General features: G+C 53.2%; 1 protein-coding gene across 1 annotated transcript in view; it reads left to right on the top strand.

The window, feature by feature from the left end:
- Positions 1-11,626: 11,626 nt before the first annotated feature.
- RILPL1 (Rab interacting lysosomal protein like 1) overlaps positions 11,627-19,632 on the top strand; it is a 29,311-nt gene continuing 21,305 nt past the window's right edge. The window contains exons 1-2 of the mRNA XM_049769244.1: positions 11,627-11,924; positions 18,053-18,203. Coding sequence (XP_049625201.1) covers positions 11,628-11,924; positions 18,053-18,203 — 448 coding nt within the window. The 5' untranslated portion in view covers position 11,627. The remainder of the gene's footprint in view (positions 11,925-18,052; positions 18,204-19,632) is intronic.

Here is a 19,632-nt window from a genome sequence, read left to right as displayed (position 1 = left end):
ACACCCGGAGATTTGGTGGAGGGCGAAGTGGGGCTTCGGGTGATGCGGGTGGCTCTGCTTGCTGCTGGGCCCCCCGCCCTGGATCTGCGGTCTTACCTGACGTTTCTCCAGGGTTCCCCGCCTAGATAGAAACTACGAAGCAGAACTCTCCCACCAGATGTCAGTTTCAAATCGCGCGCCCCCCGTTGAGTGTCGGGGTGACATCTCGCGCGAGCCAAACCACGTAAACCAGCCACCTGTCCTGAGTTGGCCCCCACAAACACATACATCCACCCACCTGCACCCCAATGGGGCTGGTGATTGCAGATCTTCCATAGAGAAGTCATAATGGGGTGCTTCTCCTTGATTGGCCCTCGGTGCTGGTGGTTATTCTTGGCTCTGCTCTACAGAAACCAGCCATGGGATGCCTGCGATCAAGGCCCCATAGGCAGCGTGCAAGGCATGGGTCCTACCCACCGTACCATCTCATTGGCCCGATGCTTCCTTTAAATACATAAATACATTGGTTCCCCCAAGCCAGGAGCAATTTCTGAGCGCATGCATAGCCTGGAGTAACCCCTGATTGTCACTGGTGTGGCCCCAAAACCAATAAATGAATACATAAATAAGCAAAACCATTTCTCAACGTATTAAAGAAGTGGAAGAAATCATACACTGAAGAACATGATCTTCAATGCATGCAGTTGTGAAGAAGGGAAAAGAAAAGAAATTAGGACTAGTTTTTCTGCAGCAGCTCAGTTACTGCCACATTGGCTGCGAAAAACCTGCCTGGTTAAGAGGGAGAAGGCATTGGTGGCATTTGTGGGTGGAAGAGAAAACACGTGCCCGACTATGCCAGCCTCTTGCAGGAGAAATCTTTGTGTTTACTTGAAGACTTTACCAGGGGATTCGGGAAATGAGGAGCAGCACATTGTCTTCTGCAAGGACGGGTTTATTGCACAGATTCAGGAATAGGTTTGGACTGAGAAGTATAAAATTTAAAAAAATGACTGGGGGTCAGAGAGGTAATCCAAAGGATGAGGTGATTGCCTTGTACTCAGCCAAGCAGACTTGGATTCCCCAGTACCATGTGTGTTCTCCGAAGCCAGCAGTGATCCCTGACTGTAGAGTTTGGAAAAGTTAGGTAATCATCGGTCCTAACTTCCAGGGGAGTTGAAGCAGTTGTTTTGTTTTGTTTTGTTTTTTGTGGCTTTTTGGGTCACACCCGGCAGTGCTCAGGAGTTACTCCTGGCTCCATGCTCAGAAATTGCTCCTGGCAGGCACAGGGGACCATATGGGACGCCGGGATTCGAACCAATGACCTTCTGCATGAAAGGCAAACGCCTTACCTCCATGCTATCTCTCCGGCCCCAGTTGTTTGTTTTTTTAAAAAAATTAATTTGGGGGGCCGGAGAGATAGTGAAGTGGTAGGGCGTTTGCCTTAGACGCTGAAGGACAGTGGTTCGAATCTGGCATCCCATATGGTCCCCCAAGCCTGCCAGGAGCGATTTCTGAGCATAGAACCAGGAGGAACCCCTGAGGAACCCCTGAGCGTTGCCGGGTGTGACCCCCCAAAAAAATTAATTTTGGGGGGCCAGAATGGTGGTGCAAGTGATAAGGCATCTGCCTTGTCCACACTAGCCTAGGACGGACCATGGTTCAATTCCCTAGCATCACATATGGTCCCCCAAGCCAGGAGTGATTTCTGAGCACATATTCAGGAGTAATCCCTGAGCATCACCGGGTTTGGCCCAAAAACCCCCAAAAAAAAATTATTTATCTTTCGGAGGCTACACCCAGCGGCACTCAAGGGGTGACTTCTGGCTCTGCACTCAAAAATGGCTCCTGGCAGGCTCACGGATCATATGTGATGCTAGGATTCGAACCAGGTTCCTCCTGGGTCCGCTGCATGCAAGGCAAACGCCCTAACGCTGTGCTATCTCTCAGGCCCCTGAAGTATTTGTTTTAGAGAGAGGAATCCCTGTGCAGAGCTGGTCTGCAACAATGCTGAACCACGTGCTTCCCGCAGCTGCTCAACTGAATCCAAACTGGGTCCCAAGAGTGGTAAGGAGGCAGCAGTGTCTTCCAAGGGGGTGAGGCAGATGAGATCATACTCAAATAAGGCTTGAGGGGCTTGGGCTGAAAACACGGTGCAGAAGGAGCACACGGGAGACCCTGGAGAAGTCTGCACAGGGGAGGTATTGGAATGACCCCAAAGGAAGAAGCAGCTGCAGAAACCAGAAGGCAATGTGGACTCGCTGGAATTTGCCAAAATGTTTCAATCTGCACAGGCATGTAGAGGCATTGACCTGGCATGTGGGCGAGATGTGGGACAGTCAGGACTGGCCAAGGAGAGTGACCCAAGGACCTGTGGAGTCACAGTACCCAGAGAAAATAACTTGGGGGCAGGAGTGATAGGATAGCACAGCGGGTAGACGTTTGCCTTGCACGTGGCATCCCTTAGAGTTCCCAGAGTCTGCCGGGAGCTATTTCTGAGTGCAGAGCCATGAGAAACCCCTGAGCACCACTGGGTATGGCCCAAAAACAGAGAGAGAGAGAGAGAGAGAGAGAGAGAGAGAGAGAGAGAGAGAGAGAGAGAGAGAGAGAGAGAGAGAGAGGAGAGAGAAAGGAGAGGGAGGAGAGGGAGGAGAGAGAGAGAAGAGAGAAAGGAGAGAGAGGAGAGAGAGAGGAGAGAGAGGAGAGAGAAAGGAGAGAGAAGAGAGAAAGGAGAGAGAGGAGAGATAGAGGAGAGAGAAAGGAGAAAGAGGAGAGAGAGAAGAGAGAAAGGAGAGAGAGGAGAGAAAGAGAGAGGAGAGAGAAAGGAGAGAGAGAGAGAGAGAGAGAGAGAGAGAGAGAGAGAACCTGACATGGACACCCAGTCACATTCCTTCGGGTGTCAGTCTGAGAATCCTGAAAATGGACACCACCACGGCTCTGAATCGGCACCCCAGCTCCAATCCAAGAACAGATGGTGCCCTGGTAATATGGAAGCAGAAGGTCACTACACTGTAAGATGGAGTCTAGGTTCCTGCCCCAACACCCCATCATCCCCATCATCAGAAGGCTGAGGACGTGCTATGAGTCAGTCCAGTGCCTTTGGCTCTTGGGCCTCCTGAGATTCCTACTGTTCTGGGGCCCGAGCTTTAGCACAGTGGGGAGGGCGTCTGCCTTGCATGAGCTGATCCAGGTCTGATCCCCAGCACCCCATATAGTCTCTTGATCTCTGTGAGAAGTGATTCTGGTTTTTTGTTTTTTTGTTTTTTTGTTTTTTGTTTTTTTTTTGAGGGGGCGGTCACACCCGGCAGCGCTCAGGGGTCACTCCTGGCTCTACGCTCAGAAATCGCTCCTGGCAGGCTCGGGGGACCATATGGGATGCCGGCATTCAAACCACGGTCCTTCTGCATGCAAGGCAAAAGCCCTACCTCCATGCTATCTCTCCAGCCCTCCCCCTTTATTTTTATTTGTTGTATTCTGCTTTTTAGAAGTGATTCCTGAGTGCAGAGCCAGGAGTAAGCCCTGAGCACTGCAAGAGGTAGACCAAACACCCAACCCTCAGTTTATCAACAAATAAAAAAATGGAAAGCAGCTATTGGGGTGGGAGGTTTGAGGTGGACACTTCTAGGGGATCAAGGTTAGACAACAATGTAGACTCCGTGTCTGCATCCATCAGTTTGCACACTCTGGCAAGTCTAGCACAGCAGGGAGCAATAGCACAGCAGGGAGGGCATTTGCCTTGATTTGGCTGACCCAGTTCCATCCCCAGCATCCCACAGGGTCCCCCAAGCCTGCCAGGAATAATTTCTGAATGCATAGCCAGGAGTAAACCCAGGGCACTGGTGGGTGTGGTCGCTCAAAAACCAAAATTATACATTTTTTCATAATAATTGATCAGTGACTATTGGAGAATGTGTCTATTAAATGTAGGTGAGCTTGTTTCGTGGGTCTGGAATCATAAAAACTGGCTACTGTGATCTGTTGACCACACTGCCAGGCAATATCTGATGATATGGAGTGTTTGTCTGCTAGGGGGAGCCAGAGAACTGCCTCTGAGAAAATGGGACTTCCCCAGGCCAATACAGCCAGACAGCAGGAGGGTAAAGGCCACAAAGTGTAGGAGTTCAGGTCTGGCTGGATCCATAACCATCAGCGCACTCTCACTCTTCAGGCCTCAACTGCTCCGCCATGGTTTCCTTCTCTGAGGGGGTTTTCCCAGGAAGTGGCAGACTGGGCAACATAAGAGATGCCAGGGGAATTCAGAGTTCCCCTACAGCCTGGCATCCAGTCCAGGGCTTCCCCTTGCAAGACATTAATGCACTCCGCCACAGAACTGCAAGGGACGTGGTTTAATATTTTGGTTTGTTTGTTTGTTTGGTTGGTTGGTTTTGGGGCTACACCTGGTGACTCTCAGGGTTTCCTGACTATGCGTTAAGAAACCACTCCTGGGGCCGGAGAGATAGCATGGAGGTAAGGCGTTTGCCTTTCATGCAGAAGGTCATCGGTTCGAATCCCGGCGTCCCATATGGTCCCCTGTGCCTGCCAGGAGCAATTTCTGAGCATGGAGCCAGGAATAACCCCTGAGCACTGCCGGGTGTGACCCAAAAATCACAAAAAAAAAAAAAAAGAAACCACTCCTGGCTTGGGGGATCATATGGAACTCTGGGGGATCGAACCAAGGTTCGTCGTAGGCTGGCTCGGGCAAGGCAGATGCCTTACTGCTTGCGCCACCTCTTTGGCCCCTTTGATTTGTTTTTTATTAGTGGTACCCATAAAAGTTACATATCTTTTTTTTTCTTCTTTCTCCTTTTTCTTTTCTTTTATGCATTTTTTGGAGGGGGGCACACCTGGCAACACTCAGGGTTACTCCTGGCTCTGTGTTCAGAAATCGCTCCTAGCAGACTTGGGGGACCATATGGAATGCCTGAGCTTGGGTCTGTCCTGGATGCAAGGCAAATCCCCTACTGCTGTGCTATCTCTCCAACCCCTAGAAGTTACATCTCTTAAAGTTACCTCAGAAAGGACTTGTATTGCACGTGGCTGACCTGTTCGATCCCTGGCAGTACATACAGTTCCCCAAATCTGTCAGGAATCATTCCTGAGCACAGGGCCAGAGTCAGGCCTGGAACCACTGGGTGAGCACATAAACAGAAACAAAGACCAGAGTGATAGAATAGCGGTTGGGTGTTTGCCTTGCATGCGACCAACACAGGAAGGACCCGGTTCGATTCCCGGCTTCCCATATGGTCCCTTGAGCCTGCCAGGAGCGATTTCTGAGCATAGAGTCAGGAGTAGCCCCTGAGCACTGCCAGGTGTGACCCAAAAAACAACAACAACAACAACAAAAAAGAATAATAAGGCTGGTTCTCCTTGCAGTACAGGTGTTGGGGTCTGGTCACGCGACGTGCACAGAAAAGTGACCTGAGACTCATGTTCAGTTCAGTGTCAGCAGGATGCAGCTCACAAACTTGTGGGCCACTCCCCAGCCATGGCTGTCCCTGCTGAGAGGCTGGGTCATGTGACCTGAACCTCATGACAGGCTCTGAGGTCACTGAACAATGCCCGGAAGCCAGAAGTCATTCGTTATGTTGGGAACTCTCCAAACTCAGACCCCAGGCAGTAGACAAAGGGGGAGGATGACATTTGGTGATGGGAACCACCAGGGAGAGTGTTTGTGGAATGTGAAGCCCACAAGCTTCTGCATAATTAAGTGAAAGGAAAGAGATAATCCAGATTAGGATGCTGAGCATTCAAAAGAGAAAGGCAGGCAGGATGGAACTGGGGTTAATCACAGTCAAAGCAAGCAAGCACATTGATCGCAATTTTTTATTTGGGGCTACACCCGGTGGTGCTCAGGGGTTCCTCCCGGCTCTGCACTCAGGAATCACTCCTGGCAGGCTTAGGAGACCCTATGTTATGCCAGGAATTGAACCCGGATCTGCTGCTTGCCAGGCCAACACCTACCTGCTCTCCTACCTCTGACCCCACATCCTTCTAACAATTCTGTATTACAGAGGCCGGAATGGTAGCACAGTAGATATGGCATTTGTCTTGCATGCAGCTAACCTGGGTTCAATTCCTGGCATTCTATATGGTTCCCCTGAGCCTGCCAGGAGTGATTTCTGAGCACAGAGTCAGGAGTAACCTCTGAGCACTGCCGGGTGTGGCCCCAAACAAACAAACAAACAAAAAAACACAATTCAGTAAAATAGCTTAGGAAATGTGATTACAACAGTGTTCATCGGATCAGAGTGATAGCACAGCGGTAGGGTGTTTGCCTTGCATGCACCCAATCTAGGATGGACCTTGGTTCGGTCTCTCAACATCCCATATGGTCCCCTGAGCTAGGATCGATTTCTGAGTACAGAGCCAGGAGTAAGCTCCGAATGTCAGAGTGTGGCCCAAAAGCAAAACAAAACAAAAACAAAAGAAAAAAAAAGTGTTCATGTTTCTGGTCACTGGCCCCCACCACTACCACCATTAAAGTGCAGGAAACCATTGTCATTTGGTGTCCTCCAATCCCATCACTTGGTCATCATGCTTGTAACTGAAGGAAGAGGGCTCTACTTCATAATCTCTAGGCCCTTGTTTTTCTCTTGAATCCACAGATGTGGAAGATCACCTGCTATTTGTCCTTTGTCCTCTGACTCCTTTGCTTCATGACACCCAGCAGAGTCCTCCTTGTAGCAGACCTAGGTCACAATGTGTGAGCTGCTACTCTCAAGGCAGCTTCGAGATCTATCATGCTCTCACTGTATGTACCTAGCTTGCGTCCTTGGTCTCCTCCTCGGTGCCATAACGAGCACAGGTGTGCCTTTGTCTTCTCGAATAGGTGCATTTGTGTTTTGGGGGCACAAGGCAAGCACCGTAGAGTCTCTCCAGCATCAGGGAAAGTGACAAACCCTGGAGAGACACAAACAAGAAGCTTTCAAGCAGGAGTGAGGGGCTCACTGCTCGGGCTGGCAGCTCCAGGGTGGGTGGGTGGGTTCCCTGGGTCTATCCTGGGTGACTCTCCAGAAGTGTTGATACACAGAAGGCCACAAGTAGCCAGAGACAGAAGACAGAGGCAGCCTTGACCAGCTCCAGCGTCAGGGCAGAGGAAAAGAGCTGGTGGCAGCAGAAACAGGCCACATCCGAAGGCACTCGGGTTACTCCTGGTTCTGTGCTCAGAAATCGTTCCTGGCAGGCTCGGGAGACCATCTGAGATGCCGGGAATCAAACCACTGTCTCCTGGGTTGGCCACGTGCAAGGCAAATGCCCTATTGCTGTGCTATCACTCGAGCACCCCCCGACAGTCTGGTTCACAGACTCAAGACCAAGAAACTGCATGTTCCAGCCAGATTGGATCGCAGACTCCCTTTCAAGCCTGTGTCCTGAAGGACTTTTTTTTTTTTTTTTTGGGCCACACCCGTTTGACGCTCAAGGGTTACTCCTGGCTATGTGCTCAGAAATCGCCCCTGGCTTGGGGGGACCATATGGGACGCCGGGGGATCGAACCACGGTCCTTCCTTGGCTAGCGCTTGCAAGGCAGACACCTTACCTCTAGCGCCACCTTCCCGGCCCCAGGACTTTTTTTTTTAAGAGGTTTTGTTTTGTTTTGTTTTTGGACCACACCCGGCTGCTGCGCTCAAGGGTTACTCCTGGCTCTCTGCTCAGAAATCGCTCCTGGCAGGCTCAGGGGACCATATGGGATGCCAGGATTCGAACCACCCTTGGTCCTGGGTCAGCCGCTTGCAAGGCAAACCCTCTACCGCTGTACTCTCTCTGGCCCCCAATATGGGATGGCGGGATTCAAACCACCTCCATTCCAATCAGCTGTGTGCAAGGCAAACACCATATCACTGTACTATCTCTCCAGCCCCCCTGCAGAACTTTCTGAGGCCTCCATGGCCTGTTCCTTTGGCCCTTGGGCCTAGATCTCCCCTCAAAATGCTCTCACCCCATCCTGTGCCATCCCTCTCCAAAAGGGTCCATGACTTCAGAGCAAGCATCAGGGAACCTGAACAAGTCAGAGCCACAGTGTGGGAAGCCCTGTGGTCTCTCAGGCCTAGCCGCTGGGTTTTCCAGGAAGCAGACACTTCTCCTTCTGCTCAATCTCGACTTTTCTGTGGTGCCAGCCCACAGGCCCCATGATGGAGCGTCTGCCTCTACCCTCCTTTGGGAGTTCATGGGACTCCTCTCCTTATGCCCAGCAGTGCTCAGAAGCTACAGCCGACCTCAATCTGCAGCTCAGGGGTCACTCCAGGGGAAGCTCATTTGGTACCCAGAATCTGCTTTTGGACTGCCGTCCTCTTCCTTCTGACCCTTTTATAAGTTTCTTTTTGCACCACACCAGCCAGTGCTCAGGGGTTCCTCCTGGCTCTTTGCTCAAAAATTACTCCTAGTTGGGGCCGGAGAGATAGCATATAGGTAGGGCATTTACCTTGCATGCAGCCGACCCAGGATGGACAGTGGTTCCAATCCCGGCATCCCATATGGTCCCTTGAGACTGCCAGGAGCAATTTCTGAGCACAGAGCCAGGAGTAACCCCTGAATGCTGCAGGTATAGCCCCCCCCCCAAAAAAAAAAACACAAAAGTCAAGAAGACAATTTCTTGTGTCACAGAAGGAGGGAAAATCTGTGTAGTGTTTCCAGGCCTGTTTACCCTCCTCATCCTCCTTACCCAGGGACTCCAAGCAGCCTGACTTCAGTTTCTGTCTCCATTACTGCAACATCTTGCTGTCCTGGTGGGTGATTTGAAAGCCATTCCTGAGCCCCCCCCCCTTTTTTTTGTTTTGGGATCACACCCAGCAGTGCTCAGGGTTTACTCCTGGTTCTGCACTCAGAAATTGCTCCTGCAGGCTTGGGGTACCATATGGGATGCTGGGAATTGAACCACTGTCCATCTGCGTGCAAGGCAAATGCCCTACCGCTGTGCTATCTCTTCAGCCCCTGAGCTCTTTTATTTTTTTTATTTTTTTTTAATTTTTTTTGGTTTTTGGGCCACACCCATTTGACGCTCAGGGGTTACTCCTGGCTATGTGCTCAGAAATGGCCCCTGGCTTGGGACACTGGGGGATCGAACCGCAGTCCGTCCTACGCTAGCGCTTGCAAGGCAGACACCTTACCTCTAGCGCCACCTTCCCAGCCCCTCTTTTATTTGTCTTTTGGGGTGGTGGTGAATGAGATCAGGGCCACCCCTGGCAGTCTCAGGACTCAACTCCTGTGGCTCAGAACCCTGGGATCACTCATGATGGTGCTCACTAAAGGAAACATATCGGTTCCCTAAAGAGGCTCAAACTGCTGACCAGGTGGCAGACTCGCAGGCCCTAACACTGGCTCTTCTCCTCCCAGAACCACTTTCCTGCCTCTCCTTGAAAGAAACCTGCAAACCTGAAGGAAACCTGCAAAAGCAGGATCCCTGATGGCTTCTTTCCACCAAGAGTGGTTTCAAGGCCACAAGGTGGGGAGGTTCTGCCAGACTTGGAGCTCCCTGGGACAGCGGGATGCAACACAGGCCCAGCTCCACTGACCAACTAAAAACTAGGTTAAAAACTTGTTGGGGGGAGGGCTGGAGTGATGCCACAGCACTAAAGTGTTTGCCTAGTATGCAATAGACCCAGGATGGACCTGGGTTCAATCCCCGGCATCTCATATGATCCCCTGAGCCTGTGATTTTTGAGTGCGAACCAGGAGTAACCCCTGAGAGCTGCCGGGTGTTCTTGTCAATACAAGGGCATCTGTGAGATTGACAGTCTGGAAAGAACAAAGATAGACTGTGCCTTATATTTTCTTTGGTTCTATGTTCCCAGGTTTCCTCACTATCACCTTAAGTAGTGTCTAAATAGTGACATTGAAAAGGAAGATTCAGGGCCCAGAGAGATAGCACAGCGGCGTTTGCCTTGCAAGCAGCCGATCCAGGACCAAAGGTGGTTGGTTCGAATCCCGGTGTCCCATATGGTCCCCCGTGCCTGCCAGGAGCTATTTCTGAGCACCACCGGGTGTGGCCCAAAAACCAAAAAAAAAAAAAAAAAAAAGGAAGATTCATATTGGGATCCCACTATAATTGGTGCAAATATAGAGCAAAATATAGTTGCAAATATAGGTGCAAACAGATAGACAGACAGATAGATAATAGATAGGTGGGTAGGTAGGAAGACAGGTAGGTAAACAGACAGACAGATAAACAGATAGATATAGATAATAGATAGATGATAGATAAATAGATAGGTAGTAGACAGGTAGATAGATAGACAGGTGGACAGATAGATAGATAATAGACAGACAGATAGGTAGATAGATGATAGATAGATGGTAGGTAGGTAGACAGTCAGAGAGATATAGAAAATAGATGATAGATGGTAAATAGATAAATATAGATAGATGTTGTATTAAATATTAATTATAAAGTCCTTGGTGGTGCACGGAGTCGGCCAGGCGCCTGATGCCCCTTTAGGCAAGCGGGTCTGAGGGTTCAGGATAACTGTGAAGAAATGACCCACAGCAGTCAGACTTCAGGAGACATGAAGTTTTATTTAGGCCCTAAGTGCCATGTGCATATCTTACATGGCTTCTAAGCTAAACAGTCTCTTTTCTGCTCCAGCATCTCTAATGTCTCTTATCTCTCCATGCTGCATCTTCCTTGCTAAGCCTCTGTCGCTGAATGTCTCTTACCCCTCCCCAGGCCACTTTAATTAGCAGCCACAGACACCTCCCAGCTGTGGGCTGGTCTGACCATCAGGTAGATCAGCATTTAGCCTTGGGGAGGGGTAGAAGATAGGTAGACAGGTAGGTAGGTAGATAGACAGATAGACAGACAGACAGACAGACAGATGGATAGATAGACAGATATACAGACAGATATAGACAGATAGATATACAGACAGACAGACAGACAGACAGACAGACAGACAGACAGATAGATAGATAGATAGATAGATAGATAGATAGATAGATAGATAGACAAATAGACAGACAGACAGACAGACAGACGGATACATATATAGACAGGCCAACAACTCGCTGGAATGGGAGAAGGCCCGAGAACCGCACGCTCCAGCGGAGAGGTCAGGCCAGACCCCCCTGGGTCAAGGAGTGCTCTGAGTGCTACGCTGGACCCCGATTTCCCGCAAAGTGCTCGCACCCCCGGATCCCCTCCCGGATGATCCCGTCCCGCGCGCCCCCTCTCCAGTGCTCCTCCGGGGCGGACGCGTTCGGGGTGGGGATGGGAGGACCGAGGAGGGAGCGGGGCGGAGGGCGGGGAAGGGAGGAGCCACTGGGCCGAGCCGGAGGAGGGTTCGGGGTGGGCTGGGGTGGGGTGGAGTGGGGGACAGCCGGACAGTCCTGCGGGACAGGCCAGGTCGGAGCGGCCGCGGGTCCCGGGGCGCAGAGCGCGCGCACCGCATCCCCGGGGGCAAGAGCGCCGGAGCCCCCGCAGGAGCCGCCCCGATCCCCGCAGGGCGCCCCGAGTCGGCCGGTCCCCAAGTTGGAGGCGCCGCCCCGGGGCTGCGCAAGCGCGATCGTCCGGGCCAGCACCCGCCGCCCGGTGCCCGGTGCCCACCCGCGCCCATCCATGCCCAGGCCCGGCCGCCGCCCGCGCCCCGGCGCCCGCTAGGCCACTTGGCGAGGGGCGCGGGGACAGGGCGCACGGATCGGGGCGCGCGGACGGCCGGGCCATGGAGGGCCCCGAGCCGGCGCTGTCGGCGCTGGACAAGAACGTGGCCGAGCTGACCGTCATGGACGTGTACGACATGGCCGCGCTGGTGGGCCACGAGTTCGAGCGCGTCGTGGACCAGCACGGCTGCGAGTCCGTGGCGCGCCTCATGCCCAAGGTCGTGCGCGTCCTGGAGATCCTCGAGGTGCTCGTGAGCCGCCACCACGTCGCGCCCGAGCTGGACGAGCTGCGCCTGGAGCTCGACCGGCTGCGCGTGGAGAGGATGGACCGCATCGAGAAGGAGCGCAAGCACCAGAAGGTGGGTGAGTGGGTGCCCCGGGGGCCAGCCTCGTCTGATCCGGGGCTGATGCTGCAGCAGGGGCTGGGAGGGAGGTGGTGGTGGTGGTGGTGGGGAGGAGAAGGGAGACAGACAGACAGACAGACAGACAGACAGACAGACAGACAGAGACAGAGACAGAGAGGACAGAGAGAGACAGAGACAGAGAGAAGCGGACAGAAGGGGAGAGAAGACGGGGGAAAAGGAGAGGAGAGATGAGAGAGGAGGGAGAAGGAAAGGGAGAGGGGAGTATGGGCTAGAGGGGAGAGGAGAGAAGAGAAGAGGAAAGGAGAGAGGAAGCCAGAGAGGGGAGGAGTGAAGGGAAGTAGAGGAGAGGAGAGAAGACAGCAGAGGGGGAGAAAGGAGAGAGGAAGACAGGAGGAGAGGAGAGAGATGGAGAGAGGAGGGGAGAGGAGAGGAAAACAGGAGGAGAGGAGAGGAGGAGGAGAGAAGAGGTAGAGAGAGGAGAGGAGAAGGAAAAGCAGAGGGTAGTAGGGGCAGGAGGGGAGAGGAGAGGAAGACAGGACAGGAGAGGAGGGAAGGGGAGAGGAGAGATGTGGAAAAGAGAAGGGGAGAGGAGAGGAGGGGAGAAGCCAGAAAGGGGAGTAGGAACTGGAGGGGAGAGGAGAGGAGAAAACAAGTGAGAGGATAAGTGGGGAGGAGAGGAAAGGGAAGGAGAGAGGGGGAGAGGAGGGACAGGACCGGAAAGGAAGGGGAGAGGAAGGCAGAGCAGGGCAGAGCAAGCTGGGTACCAAGCCCCTGACCCAGTCGGTGCTGATCTGGTGACGGACTCCAGGTAGCCAAAGCCCCAGAGACCAATAGGGCAGTTCTTGGGACTCGGGTCTGCATTCTTATTCCTTCCCAGAAGGGGTTATTCAGAATTATACAAAATATAAAGATGGTGACAAATCTCAGACCAGGAAGCCTTGACCACTTCCTAGCCACTGTGTCGTCCTGGGTAAAGGCCTTAGGCCTTAAGTTCACTTGTCTGAGGTACTGCAGGACCTAATACCAGGCTCAGTTTACAAGGGTTCAGTGGAGGCTACTTTGTCCCGAATCTCAGGCAGACTCTCTCTCTCTCTCTCTCTCTCTCTCTCTCTCTCTCTCTCTCTCTCTCTCTCTCTCTCTCTCGCTCTCTCTCTCTCTCTCTCTCTCTCTCTCTCTCTCTCTCTCTCTCTCTCTCTCTCTCTCCCCCTCTCTCTGCTCTCTGTCTCCCCCCTCTCTCGCTCTCACTACCCCTTTCACCTCCTCCCCATATTTCTCCAAATAAAACCATTCCTTCACTTAAAAATAAAGAGAGCTGGAACGATAGCTGGAATGTACTTAAGTAGCATTGTTATTTTTTCTTTTTGGGGGGTTGTGCGGTTTGGCCCACACTTAGCTCTATACCAGGACTCACTTTAGGCCAGGCTGAGCCAGGGATGAGGGGCCCTGGGCTCTCTCTGTGCCTTGCAGAATCCTCCTTCGGAAACAAGTTCCTTCTCGTCTCCTTTCTTCATCCGGATCCCCTAGATAAAGAGGCCGTGACCTGGCTGTGACCGCCCTCCCCAAGACCCTCCAAAATCCCAGTCTGGCCATCTGAGCTGTCTGTCTGGCCACTGCCCTTCCCGGTTCCCTTCACCACAGTCCAGTAATTTCTCTTTGATTTTATCTTCCCTGGATGCCGAGGTAGGAATTATCTTCACTTGAAGGGTGAAGCAGGGCAGAGCAGTGCAGACCAGGGCTGTTTCCCTCGGGGCAGTGCCCAGAGCCTGGGCCCCCCTCCCCCACGCCCCCCCCCCCCCGTTGTTGACTAGATGAAGGAAGGACCCAAGGGGAGAGGGGAAGCCTTTGCCTTCCCCCCATATCACCCTTAGATGGGCCCTAGGAGGCAGCTGGAGAGAAGGAAGTTGGAGGCGCCGTTTCCTGTCACAGCCTGGCCTGGCCTGGGAAGCCGTGGGGATCAGGGCAGAAAAACAGCCTTTCTTGGGGACCTGGTGCCTGTTCCTACTCTCGCTCTGTGTGTGCTCACCACTGTCCTCTGGTTGGCCTTGTCTTCCCCGAAAAGAGCCCTTCTGCTGATCCTGGCCTGTCTCCGAAACTCGGTCACGGTCCCAGGTCACTTGTTGTGGGCTGGAGGACACCCAGCTCTGTCCTCAGTGCCTGAGCCCCCTGAAGCAGCGACTTGGGGCCACAGTGGCTGATTGTTCACCTCACTGGGAAAATGAGAGAGGCCTTCATTTTCCGTGCCTCAGTTTCCCTGCAAGGAATTGGAGGATCACCACAGGCTGTTCCCCTCTGGTCTTGGGGGTCTGTGAAGATGACAGGCGGTAGGAAGCGCCTGGAATCCACCCCCCTTGGAGGCGGCTGCCCCAGGAATTCTAAAACAGTGGGCACAAAGCCAACCCTGGCTGTCTGGGCCGGGTTTGTCTGTAAACACAAACCGGGGGCACAGCACAGCCGCCTGGTCCCATGAGGACTTTGAGGTGGCACTTGAGGAGTTCAGAGAGGCGCCCGATTTCTGTTTAGTTTCCCTGAGTGAGGTCAAACCGAGGGCCTCAGACAGCAGCAAGGCCAATGCCCTGTACTAAGCCACCTCCCTGGTTTTGCCCTTTTCTTTGTTGTTTTTCTCTCTGGTGTCCCAGAGGCTCTGGCTGTGTGATCCTGGCCTGGCCTTATCTGTCCCTGGATCCCTCCTTCTTCCCTCCTTCACCCTTCCTCTCCTCCCTGCCCCGGCTCCCCTGTGCCCTGCCCTACTCAGCCCAATTGCCCCCCATGACAACTGCAATGCATACCTGCCCCTACCCAATGGACCAGGAAGCCCCCTGGGAGGGTTCCCATCTCAGGACCGTGGGTGCAGCAGGGAGGTGGCATGACTGGCCTGGTCAGGGAACGGATTCTTTTTTATTTTTTATATATTTATTTACTTATTTATTTGGTTTGGGGGGGCCACACCCAGCAGCGCTTAAGGGTTACTCCTGGCTCTGCACTCAAAAATCACTCCTGATAGGCTTAGGAGACCATATGGGATGCTGGGGATTGAACCCGGGTCTATCTCGGGTCGGCAGCAGGCAAGGCAAACGTCCTACCACTGTGCTGTTGCTCCAGCCCAGGGACTGGGTTCTTTAGTTTGTTTTGTTTTGGGGCCACACCCAGCAGTGCTTAGAGATTACTCCTTGCTCTGTGCTCAAAATTTACTCCTGGCAGGAGGCTTGGCTGATTTTTATGGGGATTGAACCTGGGTCACTGCATGCAAGGCAAACGCCCTCCTTGGAGGAGCTGGATTCTTCTATGACAGATGCCTGCTAACAAATTTGTCAGCTGACTGTCCTGTTCTGTCAGACACTTTTATTTTAGGCCATACCCAGCGGCACTCAGGGTTACTCCTGGCTCTGCGCTCAGAAATTGCTCCTGGCAGGCTCGGGAGACCCTGTGGGATGCCAGGAATCGAGGCAAGGTCTGTCCGATGTCAGCCTTGTGCAAGGCAAACGCCCTACGGATGTGCTATCTCTCCGGTTCCTATGTCAGACACATTTTTGGGGTCATGCAGTCATATAACATATTCCTAAGGCAACTTTAATATATTGGGGGGCTGGGCCATATCTGGCTGTGCTTAGAGGCTGTTCCCAGCTCTGCTCTGGGGTCACTCCTGGCAGTTCTTGGGGGACTATGAGGGATGGTATGAATGAAACTGGGGATGGAACTGAGGTGGGCCAGTGCCTCTCTGCCTGCCTGGTCCCATCTCTCCAGCCTGTGAGTGGCTGACTTGAATATTGTTTTTTGTTTGTTTGTTTGTTTTTTGGTTTTTGGGCCATACCCAGTGATCCTCAGGGGTTACTCCTAGCTATGCGCTCAGAAATCACTCCTGGCATGGGAGACCATATGGGACCTGGGGGGATCGAACCGCAGTCTGTCCTAGCCTAGCGCGGGCAAGGCAGACAGACACCTTACCACTTGTGCCACTGCTCCAGCCCCGAGAGAAGCTTTTTTTGAGGTTCTTTTGAGCTATGTGAGGCAGAGAATGTGGGGCCTGTCCTTTTTTTGTTTTTTGGGCCACACCCGGCAGTGCTCAGGGTTACTCCTAGCTGTCTGCTCAGAAATAGCTCCTGGTAGGCACGGGGGACCATATGGGACGCCGGGATTCAAACCAACCACCTTAGGTCCTGGATCGGCTGCTTGCAAGGCAAATGCCGCTGTGCTATCTCTTCGGCCCCGGGTCTGTCTTTTTGAGCTTCATAACTTTCCTGCTGAGTGTATGCAGCGATGCAGAGCACTGTGGGCTGAATAAGACAGACATGATCTGTGAGCACCCCCCCCACACACACACACATACATACACTGTGAGCTTGGTCATTACTGTCAGCACTCAGCACAGGACAGGCTGAGGGTCCTTCGTTCCCGCTGTGTCCTGGGACCTGGGTGTATGTGTCTGTCGCTTTGGGTTGGTTTGGGACCCACATGGCTGACTCTGGGATCTGTGCTCAGGGTCACTCCTGACAGGGTTTGGGGAACCATAAGGGATGCCGGGCATGGAACCCGGCGGGCAGTGTCATCTGTGGCTGGGTGAGGCAGGAGGGGAAGAAGTGGAGTTGAGGGGCCCGGAGTGATAGCACAGCAGTAGGGTGTTTGCTTTGCACGAGGCCGACCCGGGTTCGATCCCCGGCATCCCATAGGGTCCCCTGAGCCTGCCAGGAGTGATATCTGAGTGCAGTCAGGAGTGACCCCTGAACACCACTGGGTGTGATCCAAAAAACAAAACAAAAGAAGTGGAGTTGGCGGTGGACATAGTGAACAAGGTGGAAGGGAGTTGGGACAGAAGTGAGGGGAAAGAGGATTTGAGGGGACTGGGCAGTAGAAGTGAGTGTCATCAGGGTGATGGGTAAGCCAGACAGAAGTGCAGGACAGGGAGGAAGTGAGGGTTGAGGCGATGGGAAAACAGAGTGGAAAAGGGGGTCGATGTCGGAAGTGGGGGGCCAGGAGGAAGTGAGGGCATGTGGCTGCACTGTGTCCATGGACTCCAGGGTCAGCCCCGATTCACACGGCTTAGATGAGTTGATTTGGAGAAGGTGGATTCAGGAGCTAGAGTGATACCACAGTGGTAGGGAGTTTGCCTTGCATGTGGCTGACCCAGGATGGACCCAGGTTCAATTCTCAACATCCCAAGCCTCCAGGCGTGATTTCTGAGTGCAGAGCTGGGAGTAAGCTTTGAGCGCCTCCAAGTGTGGCCCAAAAACAAACAACAACAACAAAAAAAAAAAAAAAAAAAAAAAGGTGGATTCAGTTGAAGGGTCAGAGGCAGTCCTGGGTTCCAGCCTGTCCACCACCCTGGCTGTCCCCCAGGACTGTTCCCTTTCTGGGGAGACACTGGGGTCTGGCCTCTTCCACCTGGGGTCCAGCATCAGTGCCAGGCTGTGTTGGGTAACCAGGAGTGACCCCCAGTGGACTCTGAGTCCCAGGGCCTCCTTCCCCTGGGCAGAGGTGCGGAGGGAGGGGGCTGGCAATGCTCAGGAACTCCCAAAGTACTCCTCCAACCCCCCTGTGCTGGCCATTTGCACCCTGCATGCATCACACTTCGAAGCATGTGTCCCCCTGTGGCTACATCCAGACATCCCAAATGCGCCATCCTGTTTCTCTGCACATAAGCCCTGGAACTTTAGCTTCAGGCTCTCTGGCCAACAGAAACTGAGGCTGGGGTGGGGAGGACTGAGTTGCAGCCCCCAAAACTCTAAGCTGCATGACACCCTGTCTGCACTGCCTCCCTTGGCCCTAGGTAGGGGTCACCCAAGCGGTGGCCGGGGCTGTCCGTGCCCTCTCCAGGCAGCGCGAAAATGTGGGCACAGGGCCGGAGAGATAGCACAGTGGCAGGGTGTTTGCCTTGCACACAGCCAATCCAGAAGGGACAGTGGTTCAAATCCCAGAATCCCATATGGTCCCCCAAGCCTACCAGGAGTGATTTCTGAGCGCAGAGCCAGAAGTGGCCCCCGAATACTGCCAGGTGTGACCCAAAATCCAAAATCAAAATGTGGGCACAGACAGGGTTGGCCCACCCGACTTTGCGGAGGCCTCAGCCGTTGCCATCTGCCTGCCTGGTGCCCAGTGCCCTCAGCTCTAAGACGCCTCTCTCTTGGCAGGAGCTGGAGCTGGTGGAGGACGTGTGGCGAGGGGAGGCCCAGGACCTCCTCTCACAGATCGCGCAACTGCAGGAGGAGAACAAGCAGCTGCTCACCAGCTTGGCCCTCAAGGACTCGGGCTTCTCAGAGGAGGAGTTCCAGAAGCAGGAGGGTGAGTGAACCTCGAAATTCTGCAGTTAAGCATGCCCCAGGGTGCACACAGGACTGAGCTCTCACACTTAGGGGCTTTTGTTCGGGGCCCAGGCTGGGCCTCAAGGAAGCTCAGGTGCCCATGGGGAGGGATGAATGATAATGTGTGTGTCTCTTGGGGGGGGGTGCTGTTTTCCGGGTGACCCCTGCAGGGGAGAGAATTGAGTGAGAGGGAGGGGTAGCCTTAAACACAGATCAGGGCTCATGTGAGCCCTACCTGGGGGCCAGAGGGAAGCCCAGCAGTGCTTTAGGGAGAGAAGCAAGTGTAAAGGCCTTGGAATATGAGGGCAGAAGGAAAATCAAGGTTTAAAACCTGTGATTTAACCTCCTTATTAAGCAGATATGGAAAATTATTAAGAATTATTGAGGGGTCGGAGAGATAGCATGGAGGTAAGGCGTTTGCCTTATGTGCAGAAGGACGGTGGTTCGAATCCCCGTGTCCCATATGGTCCCCCATGCCTGCCAGGAGCGATTTCTGAGCGTAGAGCCAGGAGTAACCCCTGAGTGCTGCCGGGTGTGACCCAAAACCAAAACCAAAAAAAAAAAAAAAGAATTATTGAGGCCAGAGTGGTGGTGTAAGCAGTAAGGGCCCACGCTAGCCTAGGACAGACTGTAGTTCGATCCCCTGGCATCCCATATAGTCCCCCAAGCCAGGAGAGATTTCTGAGTGCCTAGCCAGGAGTAACCCCTGAGTGCCACCGGGTGTGGCCCCAAAATTATTATTATTATTTTCTTATTAAGGCGAATTTGGGCTCAGAGGCAGACTGTGATTAGCCCAGAGTTGCACAGCAAGTCGTGACAGCCCCAGAAAGCAGGGATATATTTCCCAAGACTTAGTCTTCCTTTTTATCTTTTATCTTTTTTTTTTTTGTGGGGGGGAGCATCCCTGGTTGTGCTCAGAGATAACCTGGCTCCACACTCAGGAATTACTCCTGGTGAGCTCAGAGAACAATCGAGGATGGTATCAAACCCAGGTCAACTGCTTGCATAGCGCATCCCCTCATTCCTTTCTCATTGTGCTGTTGCTCTGGGCCTCTCTCCGAAGACTTTTGCTGGCTATGACTCAGGCTGGGAAGGTGGGGATGCACGTCCGGCCCTGGAAGGTGGCTTTCAGGTTTGCTGTATACATACAGCGCTTGCACTCAGAGCCACTCCCAGCCGCCGCTGCACACAAAGAAATTAAGCATAGAGGCCATAACGGTAGCACAGTGGGGAGGGCATTTGCCTTGCATGCTGCCAACCTGGGTTTGATCCCTGGCATCCCATGTGGTCCCCTGAACCCAGCAGGAATGAATGCTGAGTGCAGAGCCAGGAGGAACCCCTGAGAGCCACCAGGTGTGGCCCAAAAGCCAAAAAAAAAAAAGTGCAAAGTCAGAAAGGGGATAGCCAGG

The sequence above is a fragment of the Suncus etruscus genome, chromosome 2 (assembly GCF_024139225.1).
Source record: "Suncus etruscus isolate mSunEtr1 chromosome 2, mSunEtr1.pri.cur, whole genome shotgun sequence".
NCBI lineage: Eukaryota > Metazoa > Chordata > Mammalia > Eulipotyphla > Soricidae > Suncus > Suncus etruscus.
Note: the sequence above shows the minus strand (reverse complement) of the source record. Positions and strands in the feature narration are given on the sequence as shown.